General features: G+C 39.9%; 1 protein-coding gene across 3 annotated transcripts in view; it reads right to left on the bottom strand.

Annotated features, from left to right (window-relative positions):
- Positions 1–19,286, bottom strand: part of mib1 (MIB E3 ubiquitin protein ligase 1) — a 48,855-nt gene that overhangs the window by 26,946 nt on the left and 2,623 nt on the right. For all 3 annotated transcript variants that reach the window (XM_029524911.1, XM_029524912.1, XM_029524913.1), the window contains exons 3-12: positions 17,342–17,471; positions 14,484–14,588; positions 13,445–13,511; positions 12,712–12,916; positions 12,119–12,302; positions 10,838–10,982; positions 10,586–10,719; positions 9,649–9,756; positions 9,314–9,511; positions 8,946–9,097 (exon numbers count right to left, since the gene is read on the bottom strand). In XM_029524911.1, coding sequence (XP_029380771.1) covers positions 8,946–9,097; positions 9,314–9,511; positions 9,649–9,756; positions 10,586–10,719; positions 10,838–10,982; positions 12,119–12,302; positions 12,712–12,916; positions 13,445–13,511; positions 14,484–14,588; positions 17,342–17,471 — 1,428 coding nt within the window. The remainder of the gene's footprint in view (positions 1–8,945; positions 9,098–9,313; positions 9,512–9,648; positions 9,757–10,585; positions 10,720–10,837; positions 10,983–12,118; positions 12,303–12,711; positions 12,917–13,444; positions 13,512–14,483; positions 14,589–17,341; positions 17,472–19,286) is intronic.

Below are 19,286 nucleotides of genomic sequence, written 5' to 3'. Positions count from 1 at the left end.
GTGAGGTTTGAGTCCTCGCACTGGGAAAATGATGCTGGACAGCACTGTCTGCAAATATGTTTGTGCTTTGCAAATTGTTAATATGGCTGTGATCATGGTGTGAGAGAAAATGGCAAGCAAGGTAAAGCAAGAGAAGGAGAGGGAGGAAGAGAGTGAGGTAAAGAGAGCATGATTGTGAGTGGTAAGACTCATACATTAGATATACTGTCTCTGGGCAGTCTCACTGCAGCAATAATCGCTGTAGGGAACTTACTGCTTTCTCAAATTGGCTAACTTGGCCAATAAAAATTTCTCATCCAAGATATGCCAGCAATTAGACAACAATTGAATTCAGCAATTCATTTGACAATTGTGTAAGTTAGCATAAAGCGATAAGGACACTATTTTCGACACCTACACGAACTCTGTGCAAAGAGGCTCCTTGTGATATCGCCATATGAACAGGGCCCTCTTTCATTATTGGGTGATTTTACTGCATTAAAGCCCTTGAAATTCAGCCAGCGGCAACTTAGCACCAACTTTAGCAAGCAGTGAGCTATATGCTGGAGCTGCTCCTGTTTATTAATACCATAATCTTTTCTAGTACATCCACATGGCTCAGGGGGGAAGGAAAGCAAAGTGAAGTGGACCAAAACCCATGCCACTGTTGGTGTCTTTTTTTCCTTTAAACATGCGATTGAAAGAGCAGGAAATTGTTGCTGAGTAGGCAGAGTGAAGAGGCTGCTGCTGCTGCTGCTATTCTGTCCTACTGCTGTATCATATGGCTTCCGTGTTAACAACCTTGTGTGTTTAACTATGACTGCCCTCCCCTTTATGCCGCTGCCCTTATCCATATCCCCACCCTTCACCAACCCGGCTGCCCCGTGCTCCCCTCCCTCCCCCCTCATTCCTGCTCTCATTGTTCACGTTTGCTATGCTTGCCAAATGCTTTGCTGGGCGGCATGGCAGTCAGATTAGACCATCAAAAAGTGACAATGCAGGATCAGGGTCAACTCTGGCCCGTCAGCTGATTCCAATTGTGGACTGCTTCAAACAAATAAAGGCAACAGAATATGGACAGAGGCACAGAGAGAAATGGAGCAGAGGGGTGGAGGGAGTGGGGGGTTGTATGGCAAGCTATTCATATCTAGCACTTTCACCTATTCTGACCCTCTCTTTGGTCAGACCATGGATCACAGACAAGGCCTGCACAGTTTTAGTATAGGTTTATCTCTCTATAAACCTTTTTAATGTTTAATCACTGCTCTGCTGAAAGTAATTTTCTAATTCCAGTTTGAAATAGCACAGATAATAAACATAAAAAAATGGACTGTTAATACAAGCAAACACAACACCAGTGCATTTCAATAGTTCTAAACGAATGATCTTATCAACAGATTAACAATATAGAATACAAATGTCGTAATTTTGCTATACTTTAAACCTCTTAAGGATGATCAATGATATTTTAAAACGCTTGCGTGCATATATTAAGGCCTCCTCTATCAAATAAGATTTATTCTCTTAAATTACAATGACTACTGTTAGCTGCTGCAGGCTAGAATGTACCAGTGGCTACAAAATTTCACCCGCAGTGGAGCAATTAAAACGCATACGCATGCCACTCTCGTAGGACAGCTCTTTTCTACTGAAATACAAGACACTTCCCTTTGAACTGATTAATGTGCCAAATGTAGAGCTGTTTTACTCCATTTCCCCTGAATGTAAGGAATATCTGAGCAGAGGTGAGAGCAGTGACACTGACACTGAATATCATCATTTGACCAAGGTCAAAAAACTATTAATTGGAAGCAAAAAAATAACATGTAGGCAATTAATCCTAAATTCTCTTAATAAATTGTTTTATTATTAATAAAAATTTGAACTTAAATAATTTAGCCAAATTTATACAATTAAATTATTTGCGTAAAAGGACATTCATTTGATTTAGGTGACTTGAGAGAATTATTATGCTGCAAAATTGAATCAATTCAATTTATACTAATCCAACATTAAAAAGAAGCAAATGAGAAAGGTCACCTCAGTCCGGATCTAATTTGGAATTTAAAAAAATATTTTTGAAGAGAGCATTGGAATGAAGCTTCTTTTTAGGCCTCAGCTGCTTCAGTGTTTTTCCATCATTCAGACTAATCTGCATGATATTCTGTCTGTCTAGCTCTCCTTCCTGTCAAGACATAAGAAATGTGTAGGAGTGAATGGCTTGTACTGCATGTTTCTCTCAGGCCAATAGCAATAGCAATGACCTGCTGTCTGAGTGACAAACACAGCAGATGCTGACATTATCAAATGCTCAGTGCCTGTCGTCCCCCCTCGCTTTTGCCCTGTTATGGCCCTTAGACGAGGTGAGCAGCCTGGCCACCTGCCTCAGAGTGACTGAGAGGCTGTCTGTGTGTCTGTGTGTGTGCGCTTGCGTGCGTAACTGAGTAAGTTAGTAAGCATGAATGTGCATGTGTATGTTACAAATAGACCTGCCTCTGGTGTGCCATATCAAGCTAGCCCTATGTTGACCTCCATCCTGTCTACAAGCAGTGCCGTATATCCCTCAGCTGTTGCTGGCTACTCCAAGCACCACTTTCCTGCTTCGTAGGAAAAAAAAAGTCAAGAATTCTAACAGCCGACTATGTTTCAAATCCCCTTTACAAAACAGTGTCAGAGGAGGGTTTTTAAAATTGATAAGAAAGAAATTACGGCTTTAAATGGGCAAAATAAATGTCATTTAACTGTCTGTTTATGCAAAGATTAACATTGTAGGACAGTTGCTTGAAATTAGTGTTTTGTGAAAAAAAAGTTAAAATCAAAATTTATTGAAAATAAATTTATTCCAGCAGTGAAATGGAAAGAAGAAGAGGAAGAAGAAGAAGAAGAAAAAAAAAACATATTACAGGACTATGCATGAAATATGGGAAAGGTGGATAGATATATTTGGAATGGTTTTGCAATATCATGATTGACTACATCCACCATAAGCTTAGCTAGACATACAAAAACATAATCATGATGTTCTTGTGCGTGCTGCTGTTATATATTTATTATCTTAGAACAGGATGGGTATTTTTCTTGAAAATGCTACAATAGTGTATTGCTATAGAGTCCTGAAAAAGACATAAAATAATCTGTCCTCAGTCACTGTTCAAACACTACCCTGTGCACTACAAATCAGTCTCCAGGACCTAAATGACTGGTTTAAATTAATGTTGTGACTTGACGCCCCAGAGTGCTACAGTGGGAGTATGAGTGAGCGAGAGCTTGTGTATGTGGTTGTGCCTCTGCATTTGTCTGTTGGCCGTCTCAGTGACCAGAGCAGCAGCGTTCTTGCAGCAGGGCCCATCTGTCAGAGCCTGTAATTGCTTCATGACTCCAGGACATTTGACTCAAGTGCACTGCCACAGATTATTATTATCCTTTTCTCAGAGAACAATTTTTCTCACTCTCTGGGAGGGGGGAAGCATAAAACTTAAAAAGATAGTAAGGAGGATAAATAGGCTGCCCGGGAGGCAGCAAAGGAGAAAGTTAGGTAAGGTTGATCAACTGTACCTATGTGTTATTGGTGTTGTGGTAAATGAAGTGTAGTGTGCTAAATGTGCCTGTGTGTCTCAGAATAGGTGAATGTGAGCATGCAACAGAAAAAGCAGTATAGAAAAAGACACAGCAGTGTCTGTTTTAACTAGTGGGTGGACATGGCATGAGGAGCCACATCTCTGATTTTAATAAGATGAAGAACTTGTGATAAAACTTGACACCAGTACAGCCTTTCAGATAATTAACTGCTTCTGAGCAGTTTTCATGTCCATCTCTAAAACAGTGATTCCAAAATGCTTTGCTAAAGCTGGTAAAATGGAACCAAATCACCTCTTGAATGGATTTGGTCCCCTTCAACCAGCTGTAGCTATGCTTTGATGACTACAGGAGCTGAGATGCCTTCAACACAATCACTGCAACAACTGCGCACCCCTCCTTGATGATGACTGGCTTATGGCTTTTCTCCACCAACGACATCTGGGGTATTTGGGGATTGTCATGTTCAATGCTAAATCTGTCTCATATTTGACTAATAAAGGAAACGATCCCTGCTTCAAAACTTTGTGTGTTGCCTGTCTGCCTCTGGAGGGATTGATATTCTGACCACACTATCAGTGGCTGTTTCAAAAATAGCAGGGGGTAGACTGCGTGCGCTATTTCTGAAACACGGCACTCACATGTCTGCGTGAGAATGTTCGGCTGTCTTGCTAAGACACCTCCTAAACTGACTGTCACTGGGTGCTAACAGTCAATTACACTGTGGGTGGGAATAGGCAAAAGAAAATGAAATGAAGGAGAGTTAATGCTGCTCCGCAGTGGTAGGGCAGCCATGTAAAGCATTATAAGGAAGACGCACGACAATAATAGTACAAGAATACAAAAAGGGTAACAAACAGTTATTTAGTGAGTGTACAATATACACAAACTCAAACCATTTACCCTCCTTCCCCTAAAGCTTCCTGCAGTGATGTTGGACAAGCTGGAGTAGATGAGAGCCAGATGCTCTGGAGGACAGCAGTCGAGCGCACAAATCACAGAAGCAGACACACACACACACACACACAGTTAGAGCCTCACACATTCACTCGCTCTTACTGCGGAACAACCAGCCAGATAAAGCCAAACTCCATTCACACCGTGTCACCCTCTCTTCCCTCCTGCTCTATTCTCTTTTTCATTTGCCTTCCTAATTTGGCATTTAATGTTATTTCAAACTGACATGTTTATAAAGTCAAACAATATTGAATATTGTTTTAATTGGTCTAATCTTAAGTAACTTCTGTAATTACTTAAGTAGATGTACTTTTAAATTTAAAATGTTTTCCAATGGACTAACGCACTAAAATGCACTAAATCCATTATAATAATGTCAGAACCTCCTCATACCTCATTCAATCACAGTCGTCCGACTCGAGTGGCCTACGAAATGTTGGCATGCTCCTAGAAATACAAAATCTAACCAATATCAGCTTTATCTTCAAGCGCCCACAACAGAACTTTCTTTCTATCTAACCCTGACGCTTGTTACACTTGCCTATTAGTGCTGGCATATTTGTCCACATTTTTGAAGAGAGTGTGAAAGATTGCATAACCCCCGTCTCCTCAGGTGAGGCGATTAGCATGAAGAATTTGCTTGTATGTTGCCATATTAAAAGAAAGCTGAACACTACATGAGAGGTAGGAGGGCAAATATCACAAGGAGGTGACACGTAAAAAGGGTAGACCGCCGCTGCAGGGCTTGTTTGGAGCTCGTTTATGAGTCATGGGCTATTAATCGTATTGTTTACAGTATTGTAGCAGCTACTGGCTTTTTGCAGCCCCAGGGAAAGACAGAGATGAGCCAGGCTCGCCTTACAGGCTGGGGCTGCAGTAAACACACATAGAAGGAACACACCACGTGGACGGCCAAGAAAATCCTTTTCTGAGTAGGTTACTGCTGGTTAAACTAGGACTTTCAACTTACTGGCAATTGTTAAACATAACAACTAGGTCTAATTTACGAGGGAATGCCTTTACACACACTCAACACCCTAGCAGGTGTGGGTGTGAGTGTGAGTAATGAGAAAGGTGAAATATTGTAAAACTCCCCTCAGCCACAGCATTCTTCCTCAAATACTCTACTTGAACTGACATACTATTGACATTGATAACTTAGATCACTTACAAAGAAAAAGCACAGAAGTATGAAAAGCAGAAGCATTTTTCCTGTTGATTTGTTATAGTGTTGATAAAAAAAAAGAGAGATCAGACCTGTTTAGGCCTGAATTGCAGAACATTCTTTGCTGGTGCTAAATCTAAACATGAAGAGAAAGAGGAGACCCAATTCTTAAAGTTACTATCAGGAAGAAATCATGACATCAATCATTAACCAGAAAGCCTCCATGTCATATGCTTCTACTCAGGAGCTTCTGATTAGCTTCCTACTTTAAGCACTTCTTCATGACAGTCATCAAGAGCACTTTTTTTGCAGGATATAATCCTTAAGTGGGATTCCTCTAAGCACTCAATCGAAATAACTGCCTCTCCACTAAAAACACACCAGACAAGGTACTTTCACTTCAACCTAGGGAGAGATTTCCGAGAGCTTTAGGACTTGTGGACTGTCTCCCTGATATTGCAGGAGCTCGAGTGTGAAATAAAAGTAAATGGGCAGACCGGAGAAGGCGTCATATATCTTCGTTTCTGTGAAAGCAAGGGGACACAGTATGGACTGAAGCAAGTAACACGTACACAACACGACATAGGCCATGATACGGAAAATACTGTAGTACAGCATTTTTTGCTTCTAAATCAATAAGTTCTACAGCCTTCTAGCTTTGCTTTATATTCTGAATCCTTGTTTTAAAACAACCACTTGCATTTTTATATTTGCAAGTGCAATTTATAATACTCAGAATAACAATTTAGTTTAAACTCTGAAGTTTATGACCTTCCCTAAATAGATTTACTATTATTCATAAAAGCTTAAAAGCTGTTTAAGAAGACAACACAGTAGCCTTGTAATATTTTTTTCTCCTCTTGGACTACAAAGTCACGCTGGGATAGCTGACCATATGGCCACTTTTGTGTGTGTGTGTGTGTGTGTGTGTGTGTGTGTGTGTGTGTGTGAGAGAGATGATTTTTATCTATTTGTGTAATTTAATGGTATAATTTGAAAAAGATTTAAAGTGGATTCTTAATCAGACAGACCTACATCTATATAATTACATTTAATTATAGAATTTCAGGGATCATCAACTTTAGAATGACTTTCCGAAGAGGATCTGACAAACTAGTTTAGCATCCTATTGCAAATTTAACTATTTACATGCTGTGTCTTTCTGCACTTTTGTTGCCGTTGATACTTTATTTGTATTCATCAAATATATTTTGTTCCAAACCAGCTCATTCATCATGTGATTTTAACTTCTTGTGGAGCACTGCATTTCTTTAAAGTATTAAGTCTTTTTTTAAAGCATTGAAAATACATTGTCATGGCCCACAATTCTGCTTGAAACTATTTCCCTCTGGATTTTAGTATAAAGAGCAATCCTTTTACACATAATTTTAACCTTCATATGCAATATTTTGTGTTCCTATATGCTACTTTTGCTATGTCTATGTCCTCAAATCACCTGATCAGTGTATTACACAATAAGCAGACCCTGGCCTATACTACAGTGTACTGGAGGTGGAGGGCTGGGTCTGACCAGCCTTGTGGCAGGTGGCAGGTGTTCAAGAGCCCTTTGACCTCAATTCCATTTGTCCTCATGCCAAAGGAATGAATGCCAGTGAAGGGGAATGACATTTAGCAAAGGGACAACCACACTCATGCAAACAGACACATAAAAAACTAATACATAGCCATAACAACCAGCAAGGAAGGCAACATTTCTAGAAATGGCACCAGTCTATATCACTGACCAACAAACATCAGTGTCTATCACCTCAAGAAACCCTGGACGATCAGCATGAAACAGACAGTTGTCTCTCCAAACCATCTTTAATATGCACATGGTTGAGAGACAAGGAAGAAACAGCTAAAGTGCAAAGCACCAATCTGCAGCAGCCAGAAATAGCAATGGCCAAGGACAAGGCGTGCTGCTGCTGCTGCTGCTGCTGCAGCATGGGACAGCCGCTATAGGCCTACCTCTGCTCACAGCACACGGGCTTGGACAAGCAATGGTAACAAGGAAAACTGTATGACTTAAATTGTGAAAAAAAGTCAGCATGATGCTTTCAAGCCCTTAAAGGCAGTTAAGTTTAAATTCAGAGACTGAGATCTGTTTCGCTGATGAAGCCAGTGGGGCTGCGTCAGACTTCAATCAATGTCAAACTAAACATACATATGAAAGGGAAGCTTATGAATGTCAACCGTGAGTAAGAGGAAATACATTTGTTTTAGTGTAAACAACTTTTACATGTAAAGTGAAATCTGGAAAAAAGAAAAAAGTCCACATCAGCTGATTGCATAATTTTAGATATGCAAGTATTTAAAACTTTCATTCAAAAGAAGAATTTCAAGAAACCACGAGTCTGCATAAGTGGAGTTGTAGTGCAGTTCATGATTGGGAAAATATGATCGGCTGAATCTGTGAGTTTGAGCAATAGATTGTTGAAACATTTGTGTAGCCTTAAAAAGGATCCTCTTTCAGTTATTTAAAATGTTTGATTTTTGTTTGTGTCAATGGCTGAAGTTTAGACCAATAGGTTGTGAGTCTGCATCTTTCATTCCAACAGAGGATGATTAAGCAATGGATTAGTAGCAGCAGATTAGTGCCTCTGCCACGACCTCTGTCCTTTAGTTGCTAAGAAGCAGTATATAAAGCTCATGGTTCTGGTTTTGACAAATATTTTCAATAGTTTTATATGGCACAATCACAAACACACAGTGCCAGTCCAATTTTCCTATTTTAAAGCAGTTTCAGTTGCTGCAGTGAATATTCAACAACAACTATATTCGGAATTAGTAAATATTATTCAATGCCCAAGTCTAAATAAGTAAACTAAGGTGAGTGCTGAAAATATTTTGTTGGTATGACTGTCACATGTGCACTGGGTAATGCATTTCAGTGCAGGGTGGAGATATTTTCAGTGCAGCTTGGTTAATCAAAGATGAATCATTCAGGTATCAGAATGCAAAAAAGAAAAACAAAAAAAAAAACAATTAAATATTTCTCCCACCTTGCTCATTATCTGTCAGTTATTATACATTATTATATCTTATGAGTGTGGTTGGTAAAAATGTACATGGCTTTTTTTGAGGCAAGATTTTAGGACTCAGCGTGTCTATGTCTAATATGAAAGGCTTTACTAAGCATCCAGCAGACAATTACTGAGATCCTGGGGACACAATCTCAACAGATTCCACTTAAACATGCGCTACTCCCACAATGACACAACGTTAGTGTGACAGCTTGTGGAGACAAGCAGGAAGTGTCTCATACCTGGGATTTCCTCGCAGTGCAGCATGATGCAAGGCATTGAACCCATTGTTGTTGGTGATAGTAACGTCAGCCCCGGCCTCCAGCAGCACTGACAGCATGTCGTCTCGCTTCTTGCTTATAGCATCGTGTAGAGGTGTGTCACCCTCTGAATCCTAAATGGGAGACTTTCTATCACTTATTACTGTCTCACTAATCTGCAAACTAAACACCACCTAAAATTACCTTTACACCAATATAGCCAAACAAACAATAACAGCAAATCATTGAGTGTCTAACAGCAATAAATGTAAAACGAACAGCCCACATTTCACCATAATTCGTGTCACAAAGCATTCCTCAAAAGATCAATTATACATAATAGCGGATACCTGTAGACTGGGGTGGCATCCAAAGTCCAGCAGTGTTTTGACCACTTGCAGGTGGCCTTTGTTTACAGCTATATGTAATGGAGTCTGCCTTCGCTTGTTCCTGGCATTCAAGTCAGCGCCACCCCTCTGCAGCACCTCAATGACAGAGCCTTCATCACCAAAAGCTGCGTGGTGCACTGCCCGGTCTCCATCTTTGTCCTAAGTACAGGATCCATATAATGACTCAATGCGGTGTCTGCTAATGGATTTTTATTCTCTGTCATACCATGCCACAAAAATAAGAGAAGCATTTGTGATGAGAGAAGAAGAACGTTATTTTTTATAACTATACCAACCTCAGCCTCAAGGTCCACATTTTGTTTAAGCAGCAGTTTTAAGACATCCACATGGCCATTCTGACTGGCTGCCTGCATAGCAGTGTGTCCAGCACACTGCCCGTTCACCTGAAAACACATAAAGTCAGAGTAAGAAAATAGATGCACAACAATGTCACGTTTCATATTTAAAGCTGCATCTACTGAATTAGCTGATCAGCTGAGGGGGGAAAAGGATGTGTTTAAGCACTTGTATGTGTGGATGTGAATGCGCAGCTGCGTGTGCATGTTTCATCACCAACTGCAGCACTGCAAAAACTCAGAGCATAAATATTAATGTGGACTCCTTTGGGAGTCTCGAGACATCTCTTGTCCTGGCAGGCGGATCACTTGGCTAGGCTTAGTGTGCTCAGCTTTAAGCAAATAATTCCACTGAAAGGCAGTAGGGCATCTGGCCAGCCTTCACCACTGACACACAAAGAGACACACACACTTGCTCTAAGTTAAGACAGCAAAGTGGACCTAGTGTAACCAGTTCTCATAACCTCCACAAGGCACCTGACTTCTGTTTTGTGTTGAATGGGTGTATTCCCTGTCTTAAAGCAGGTGATGGAACACAGTGTAAAACTATATGGGGTTTATGGATCTCTACTTGATTCTGAGAGCAAATTGGGTCTGTGCTGCAGTGCACACCAATGGTTCTTGGTGCTTCCCCTGGACCTAGCTTTAATGCTTTTCAGTTTGAGAGAGGTGCAGGAGTGAGATGATCTCAGAGGCCTTTCCTATGAGACTCAGCCTCCTTGATATACTGAGAGCAGGGCACAGCAAGAGTATTTCATGTCCAATTACCAAGATAACTTTCTGTGTACATTTAAGGGCAATCTCATTTGTTATTCATCTAAAATTCCCTGAGAAATCTAGAGGTTGCTCATATCAAAACAGTAGTTGAGTCACTTACATCCACATCTGGTCTCTTAAGGATGTCCTCTACCTTGGCCAAGTCTCCATTGGCTGCTGCCTTAACCAGCTCCTCATTGATGTCGCCAGACTCTTGAGTCTCAAAAAGTTTCTTCAACAGTTGTGACAGACGTTCTTAACAAAGGAAAGGAAACAAAGAACATCAGAAATTGTCTGAGTGTCAAAAGTCAGAAAAACAATGAGGACAAAGAACCAAGATGACACTTTGTCAGTAGTGCTTTTTCACATATACCTCCAGAGGCGTTGCTGACAGCAGAGCCAGTGGGGGCGATCTTGGTGACAGCAGCAGGATTGTATGTCCAAGAAGTTCCACAAACCTCAACCTTCAGGTCACTGTCAGAGTAGATTTGCTGCACACGACCCACTTTGCCTAAAGTCTTTGGATAAATTTTGAGACAAACTCATTAGTGTATGGAGGGTTGTTGTGTTTGTGTAATGTTTTGTGTAAAAGACTCTGTAACATATGGAAAAACAGATAGAGGTTGTGAGAAATAGTAAAAAGAAAAGCAGAGGGAAGAGAAAAAAGTGAAGAAAATACAAGCTCAACAAAGCAGAGACAGAGAAGACACAACGCTTATTGCAAAAATAAAAACTGACAGAAAAACAAAATGGTACAGATTAAAACTGCTTATTCAGAGGACATTCACTTGCACAAGAAAGCAGATAGATATAAAAGAAAGAAACCCCTCTGCTCGCTAGACCATTCCTCATCTACACAAGCAATACAGATAGCACAGCGCAAAATGCTTTCCAATTTTGAATCATATCATCTTGAAGCAGGCTATATGAGGAAGAGGCACTTTGAGTGTGTCGAGCCAGGTCTGGGGCTGTCCTGGAGGATGCCATCAATAATGGAGACTGCTGCAGCAGAAGCAGCAGCGGGCGGCAAACAGCCGTGGTTAGTGATCAAAGCTACAACCCATCTCAGGGTTTTAAGGCTCATTAGTTGCTGAGGGGGGCCAGTTTGGCAGGGACAAGTCGCATATTGGAGTAGACTATAGTTACATAACCTAAGGCGTGCTGGGCAGCAATGAATAAACTTCACAATAAGGGAAGAATAATCTCTTGTTGAGACAGAAAAAAGATAAATAGAAAAATTGGTAGCCAAACAGCCATGGACCTTTAGGGGTGAAACTGTGTCTCAGCATACAAAGAATACAGCAAAATTTCTTTTAAGAAAATTAGGGAACTGCAGAAAATTCAGAAAAAGACAATTAGATGTACTGAGCGTAAATTAGAGAGACTTTGCTCATATGAATGTTGTACCACCAATAAAGTCACAATTCTGCTTTAAAAAAAATTTGCCAATAGCACTGCTTTTCAAAATTTTCCAGGTACCTATATTACATGGGTTTTTCACATCAGGTTAAATTAATTAAGTAAAAGAAATTGGAAGTTCTGTAACACACAACTTAACATACTAGAGCTATATTAATACATTTATTGATGTGTATGTCAGCATTGAATTTAAACATTTAACTAAATAAAGTGTGGACATATTTCAGACTCTTACAGGCAGCATGGCCTCAGCCCACTCCCCATGGCCTCTCTGAAGCAGCTTGATGCGGTCAATGTCGTAGCAAATCTGGACCAGGTCCCCCACTAAGAACTGGGAACTACCTCCCTCTGCCCCTGCTGCAACTTCACCACTGCGCACGACATTGGCCTTTGTCAGCACTGCTGGATTGAAGGTCCATCTGAGAATAGAGATTTCAAAATTAAAGCAGCTCAGACACTAACGATTTGTGAAAGTATAGGTTTTGAGTAAACATATAAAATATGAGGATTTGGAAGTGGATAAAAAAAGAAAAAAAAAAGCTTTTCAAAAATCCACAAATGCCAGACAAATTGCCAGTTAAATTTTCTATTAATAGTAATGGTAGACTGAAAATACTTTACTACAAATGGATTACTAATTTTTAGAGTCTCTCCACTATACTATATCAACTATAATTACATCTTTTGATGACGATGTACTGAGAAGTGTTTCTAGGCTTTTGACTGAGATGAGGTTAAAATGGATGCATAAAACTCAGCACATGAGAAACTACCCTGAAGATGTGAAGCAGTTTTATCCAATTGAAGCCAATGAATCCAATGACTAACCTGTTCCCACTGGGGTACTGAACTACAATGTCATGATCCTCATCAATGCCGCATACTGTTCCGGTGGTGGTGAGGGTCTCAAACATGCCATCAGTCCAACCACCATGACCATGCTGGAGTGACTGGACAATTTCTAGATCTAAGTCAATGTTGACCAGGTCACCAATCTGAAGACCACCTGGATTTCTGTTACCATTCTGCTCACCTGGGAGGAAAAAAGTTTAGTCTATTAATAAAGTTGCATTGGTACAATGATTTTGAGTATGCCAGTGATTTTAAGATCAAGTACAGAGGCAGATCAGAAAAAACACATTTTACAAGAATACCTCCTGACACATCTTTGGAAAGAAATGTACTAAGAATTTGTTGTATTCCATATATGGTAACCATTTGGTAATGACAAAACACAGAAAGTATTACTATTTGGACTACACATGACAAGGGTTTCCATCTATGAAAAATGGCACTCTTAAACCTAACAAGGAACTTCTACTGCAGTGCTGAATCTAGAAAGACAACTAATTCTTTGAACACTTGAAATACTGTAACTGCATGACCTGAGCCTGCGACTAGTTTTGGCAGGTGGGCGACTGGGCAGTACTGCCATCTAGCGGTGAGACAAAATTAACTAAAGCTGAAACTCCCCTAATGCCCTTGAATTCACTGCACCAGAACGGTAGGTGAGAGAATTGGTGCAATAATGACGATGGACACAGATCACTGGCTTACTTACCTAAAACGGGACAGTGGTCTCTGTAAAACGAGCCTCCTTTGGCATCCTGGACACACTTGAGGTCCGACTAAGGGTGAAAAAAGGGAAGGGGACAGATAATTACTTCTAGGGTGATCATTAGGAGAGGGGCACGGTCATGAATAATGAAACTGAAAATTTACACACTTCAAGCTGAAGCGACCATGCAGTTGTCTTGAATACCAACATTATTGGTGCCCTAAGGGTGAGGCAGAAAAGCGAAACACTACATTGCTACAGAGAGAAAGCCTCATTTGTGATGACTCAGATGTGCAGAGTTAGAAGGTAGAGATGCATGTGAAATGGCCCTCATGTCCTATGGAAAACTTTTTGCTACGCAGAACAAGTTCCAACAAATGAAAACCGAACCAGGAGGGCATGTTTGATCTTATGAGGTGTACAAAGCCGATGTTACAAAAAGGAAAGGTTCAACTTCTCGTTCTGCATTTGGACTATTTAATAAACAGGGCTGTTTGTATTTGCTTGAAGGATTTATCTACTGTCGTAACAAGAAACAAAGCCAAAATAAAACAGTCAATAAGGAGGGTCTAATCCATGATTTATTTAATCCAGAGCCAGATGCCGTCTGACTCCCTTTCAATTTATTAGAATAACAAAGGACAAATCTGTTATGCAACCAAGAAACCTGATTGGCCTCTTTTATAAAAAGGAAAGTGCCATCTCAACCAATGAGGAGGATGCTTTTTATTTGAGACGCGTGTGTAGCTGCACCCACAACAACCCTGGGACAACGTCCCCCTCCACCAAAATTGACCTCGATGTTCACTCTCTCCCCCTAAAATGCAGACAGAACAGATTGGCTTTATGATGCAGATTCCTTCTCCTTCCAGCTGCCTGTATAATAGCGCCTTACTCATGCTGGTAGCGTAGCTCTCACAAAGGAGCCTCAGCCCTGTGGTCAAACACAAAAGCCACCTGACAACTGATCTTTTGTCAGACTGCGTGGGTGTGTGTGTGTGTGTGAGACTGAACTAGAGGGTCAGAAAGGAAGTTTGCTCACCATTCCCTCAAAGCCAACTCTGTACAAGTTCTTGGCCCCATTGTCCCACAATACATAGGCGGCGCTGTGAGGGCTGGCCGCACTCCAGTCCTGGATCTCTGTCACCTGTGGAGCAGGAGGAGTGAGATAAGAAATCAAAAAAAAAATATATAAACAAATAAATAAAAATAAAAAAAATAAAAAAACTAAGACAAAGCATTGTATTTTGAGGTTCCAAATAAATTTTCATTACATGAAACTCAAGGTTTTTGTACCACTGTGTGAAATAAAATACTCATCATGGGATCATTTTCCCAGCAGTTGCTTTTCATATTTCAACTTTGTAATGATAGCAAATATGATACTTTATTGATCCCTGTTGGAATCGTTGGATCCATTATCACTCACTGGCTGCGTTCAAATGGAAGGTCAGAGTCAAGGTTGAACTAATGAACGGCAACCCTGGAGTAACGTTAGCTCAAGAATTTAAACCTAAATTTGACTTCCATTAAGTCAAGCATCCATTCAAATGTAAAAAGTGCCAGTTTGCATTTCCAGGTTAAGAGCATAAGAAGAGTATTACATGTTTTTTCCCAAACATCTTGATGGATTATATAATTGATGGAACAAAGAAAAAGTAGATTCAGTAAACTGCTGTCTGTGTATAGTAGTGTAGAGTAACTGCTAAGAAAGATTTGGAGGATGGTGGAGAGCGAGGTGGGATTTATCAAAACTTAATTTCATAAAGTTTTGTGCGTTTTGTGCGTTGTATTTTTACAGTTAATACTAAACTTCAGTGGTAATAAACTTTTTTCCCCGACCGGGAATACTGGATTTTTTTAATTAAACTTTTGCAACCATAACTGTGTTTTGTCTACAAATAAAAATCAAACAAGAAAATGAAATGGGAAAAATGCGATCTTAGTTCAGCTAGAGCGCAGACAGAGCCTCTGGGAGACACTGCTTATCAGAAGAAGAGCCCTTTGACACATAATGTTTCAGACAAGTCTTCTTCCAAAGCGGCCTGCAACATTGTCTTTGATGATTTGTGGGAGACATCAAACATCTAAAATCATTTACTTTTGATCCTTTAAATTAACCATACTCAAAAAAGAGCTGCATAGAAACTGTAGTTACAGTTATGTGGTAATGCTTGGGTCGGGTGTTTAAAACCACTAACAGCACACTGTCATGTTTACACAGATTTTTTTCTACAGCTTGTGCTATATAATGACTAATGCTATTCCTGATGTGGATATTAAGAAGCAACTTAGAGGTTTGATCTAAAAACTTCAAAAGGTATTGTTCACTATTGCAATCGACAAGTCTGTCAAGATCACAGGTGAACACTTTGACAACATTGAGAAAATGTCAAGAGAAAAGCTGCAGCAGAACAAATGAATTCTTTCATTAAAAGCTGTGCCCTTGGTAAATACAGAAATCAAATTGGTGAATTACTTCAAGGGCCTTTCAAGAGGTAATTGATTAATGGGCCTTACGAGGTAATATTCATGCTAAACTAACGAAACATCTAAGCTAGAGGACATGTAACAGCAGTTTTTTGGAAAGCATATTTGCTTACAGCATCATAAAACAGTAATGAGATATGCTATTAAATAACACAGCAAAAGTCTTAAATTGCCTGGAGGGGCTCTTAAATTAAACACTCTGGGTTCTGGACCATAGTCAAAAAAGAACAACTTTACAGCATAGTTACAATATAAATCTAAATAGGGAAGGCTACATAAATGCAACCTCATCAGACACTGTATTACTTTCTAATGAGATGTTCAGGCCTGGAATGACCTGCAGCGAGGAAATCTCTTCATAGCCTCAGTAAAGATAAATGAGGATCAGTGGAAAGAAACAAAGGAATAAATGTTTTGGGGTTTTTTTTGTGGGTGTTTGTGTGTGTTTTTTTTCTTTTTAGGAATGAGCTTAGTGACAATTCCGTATTTACATTTTGATTATGTTCTGAAAAACATTGCACAGAATGTTGAATCCTTTTGTGGGTTTTTTTGATTATTTTTCATAGCTGTTTAAGTCTTTGTTGTTTTTTGTTTGTTTGTTTTTTAGTTTTTGTCACCACAATTGAGTGTGTCAAGTTTGTTAGTTTTTAACCAATGACATGTTAAATACGAGATACAGTAAAGTGCAGCACACCTTCCTGGGCTTAACAGGCATTAACTTTTGTGCACTCTTTTGCCTTTACATGTCAGCGGTACCAACATGTTCTTTCAGGCAGTGCCTTTCTTGTTTTCCTGTTTAACGACCTGCACATTTCAAATCAAATCATATCCTGGGGTGCAAGTTTGTTTTTTCATCCCTAGAATTGTTTAGGGCAAGGGATCCTTTTTCTTTTTTTCTCCCCCTTATACACGACTCTCCAGGGTGGTCATGCTCCCTTCAGTGGCACACACGTGGTTCTGATTGCCTCTGGCAGGCTCTCCAAGGCTGCTTCACCTCCAGGGATTTATTATCCACTTAACTGTGCAGCTTTGAAATGAAGTTGAGACAAGTTTGGCTATATTCTACAGCAGTATCTTTTAGCAGCAGTGTTCATTCAGCAAAATTTTGAAACGTATCTGCACCCTTAAAGCCCACTTGGGAATTTAGATTTATTGAAGACAAATGTTCGTTCTTTTTATTACCACTGAAGTCCTGCATCGAGCACAATTTAAATCTTCCCTTCACTTAAGACACATGGATAGGACTGGGACCCTGACAAGCTCTCAGGTAATTTGCCCATTGTGTCTTTTTTTCCCCAGATAACTTTTTGTACAGAGTAGCAAAGATCATAAGCCAAAAACCACCTAAGTGGACATAGTGATCCATTTACATTTTCTCATCCACATCTTCTGGTTCTTCTGTTACCCTACCTTCCCTCTCCGCCCATTCCCTCCATCCTGGTCCTCCCACTGCCAGTCCACTCCTCTCACCACCCGGCCACCAGTGAAGATCCCTCTAGCAGTGATTTTCTTTGACTTGCGACGGGACTCCAAAAGTACTCTACTCAGAGAACACAGTGAAATACAAAGACAATTCCTTTTAATTAGCCTAAACTTTAATCACTCATACAGAAGGTGTTTACAAGGACCAACTGATATTATTTTATATTCGAAGTAAAAGGGAATTGCAGAGGCATGCCAGTGCAATTATTAACAAAACTGATTAAAAACTGTGCCCTCCCTCCTGATACCTTATGTCCTGAACTGCCGTCTCCTGTGTGCCTACAGCTTTGAAGTCATGGTGAGAATTACTTTAAGCTAATGGAACATGGCTACAGATGAAATATCTTTGTGAGTGCTGCCACTACCAGAATGGTATCTGCTATATCAACAATGCAGTCCAAAATAATCACTCTAACCATCTCTGCATTGGATAACCGATGAGAGGAAAACAAATTAAGCAAGAGGAACATTGTCGAAGGTGTGAGCAATACGTCCATTATTTGTCAGTTGTTTTTTTTTTTTTTTTTTTTTTAATCACCATTTGTGAAACATCATTTCAGGGCAGCTAGAGCACGGAGTTGCTCTTTCCAAAAGGTCAAAATGAATTTTGGCTTCCTCCTGCCTTTGGGAGTGCCACTGTAATGCTGTTAAATTGTGTGTCATTAAGTGACAGGTGTTAAATTGTAACATTATGAATAACAATATCTTTTTCACAGCATGACTTTAACACCTTGCTGACAAATCTTTCCTTTTTATCCTTACAAGCCTGCTGGCTAACTACACAATTGTAAAATTTTGACCTTCTAAAAATTCTCATAATGCTATGAGCTTCGAAATAATTCCAGCATCAGTTTCAAGCCAAATCAGTGAAATGGGTAATAGCGAATAAAACAACCAGCTGAGCTGGAGGCACAACAGTGAATGTGGCAGCTGGACAGTGTACATCTAACCATCGCACACCATCGCTTCTAACCACTCCCTCTTCAGCAGTTAGTGAAAGACTCTAATGTGGTGTAACAAAACACCCCCTCATGCTGTCAGAGCGGTGCAAGCTGGGGAGACCTGCAGCACCCATTGTGTATTATGTAATGTCCATCTCGGGGGAAATGAAGTCGCACTCAGTTGAAAAGGCTGCCAGCTGTTGGGCCATGTGTTCATTTTGTAAAATAAGGTGTTTGGGTGAAGCCCCATCATGCAAAGGGTTGAATTCAGAAAGGGCCCATTTCTAATAACTTACACTTTAAGCATTTTATTCAAGTAAGTTATTTTTTTATCCAATCTTTTTTTCCTACAACACACCTTCCCTTAATCCCTATGTATAGCATCTTTGAATGTGATGACTAAAGACACCACAACAATTTGACTTAATCTTGTCTATACATGTGTAGTAATTGGTAGCACAGCCTCAACTTTCCACACATCACACCTTAAATATGGTTTCCATTACTGATCCACAAAGGCAATCTTGTGTCTTATGGTTTTTACTGTGTTTCATGTTATTACTAATGTTTTAATGTGGCTGAAAGACAAAAGGAGAGGCATCAAAAAAACATGCTTATTTATTTGTCCTAAAGGAACAAATCATATGCACATACTCTCATGGTTAACACACACTGCTCCAGTTTGGTGTTAACCCGAAGTGTGAAATTTTCCACAACAACCCCCAATGTTATAACCAAAAACTAAACTTTTAATCATGCCCGATGATTAAGCTGTCAATGTCAACACTTCTGAAGGATGCTTTACAGTAAACTTACCACTGACCTCACAGCTCAGCCCTAATGCTTTAAAATACATTTACTGTTGGTTACAAGTGGGAAGGCCTGTGTTTCAACATTTGCGTCAGGCATAAAAATAGAAAACATCAGGACTT

Source organism: Echeneis naucrates, chromosome 17, assembly GCF_900963305.1.
Source record: "Echeneis naucrates chromosome 17, fEcheNa1.1, whole genome shotgun sequence".
Taxonomy (NCBI): Eukaryota; Metazoa; Chordata; class Actinopteri; order Carangiformes; family Echeneidae; genus Echeneis; species Echeneis naucrates.
This window is presented reverse-complemented; position numbering and strand designations above follow the sequence as displayed.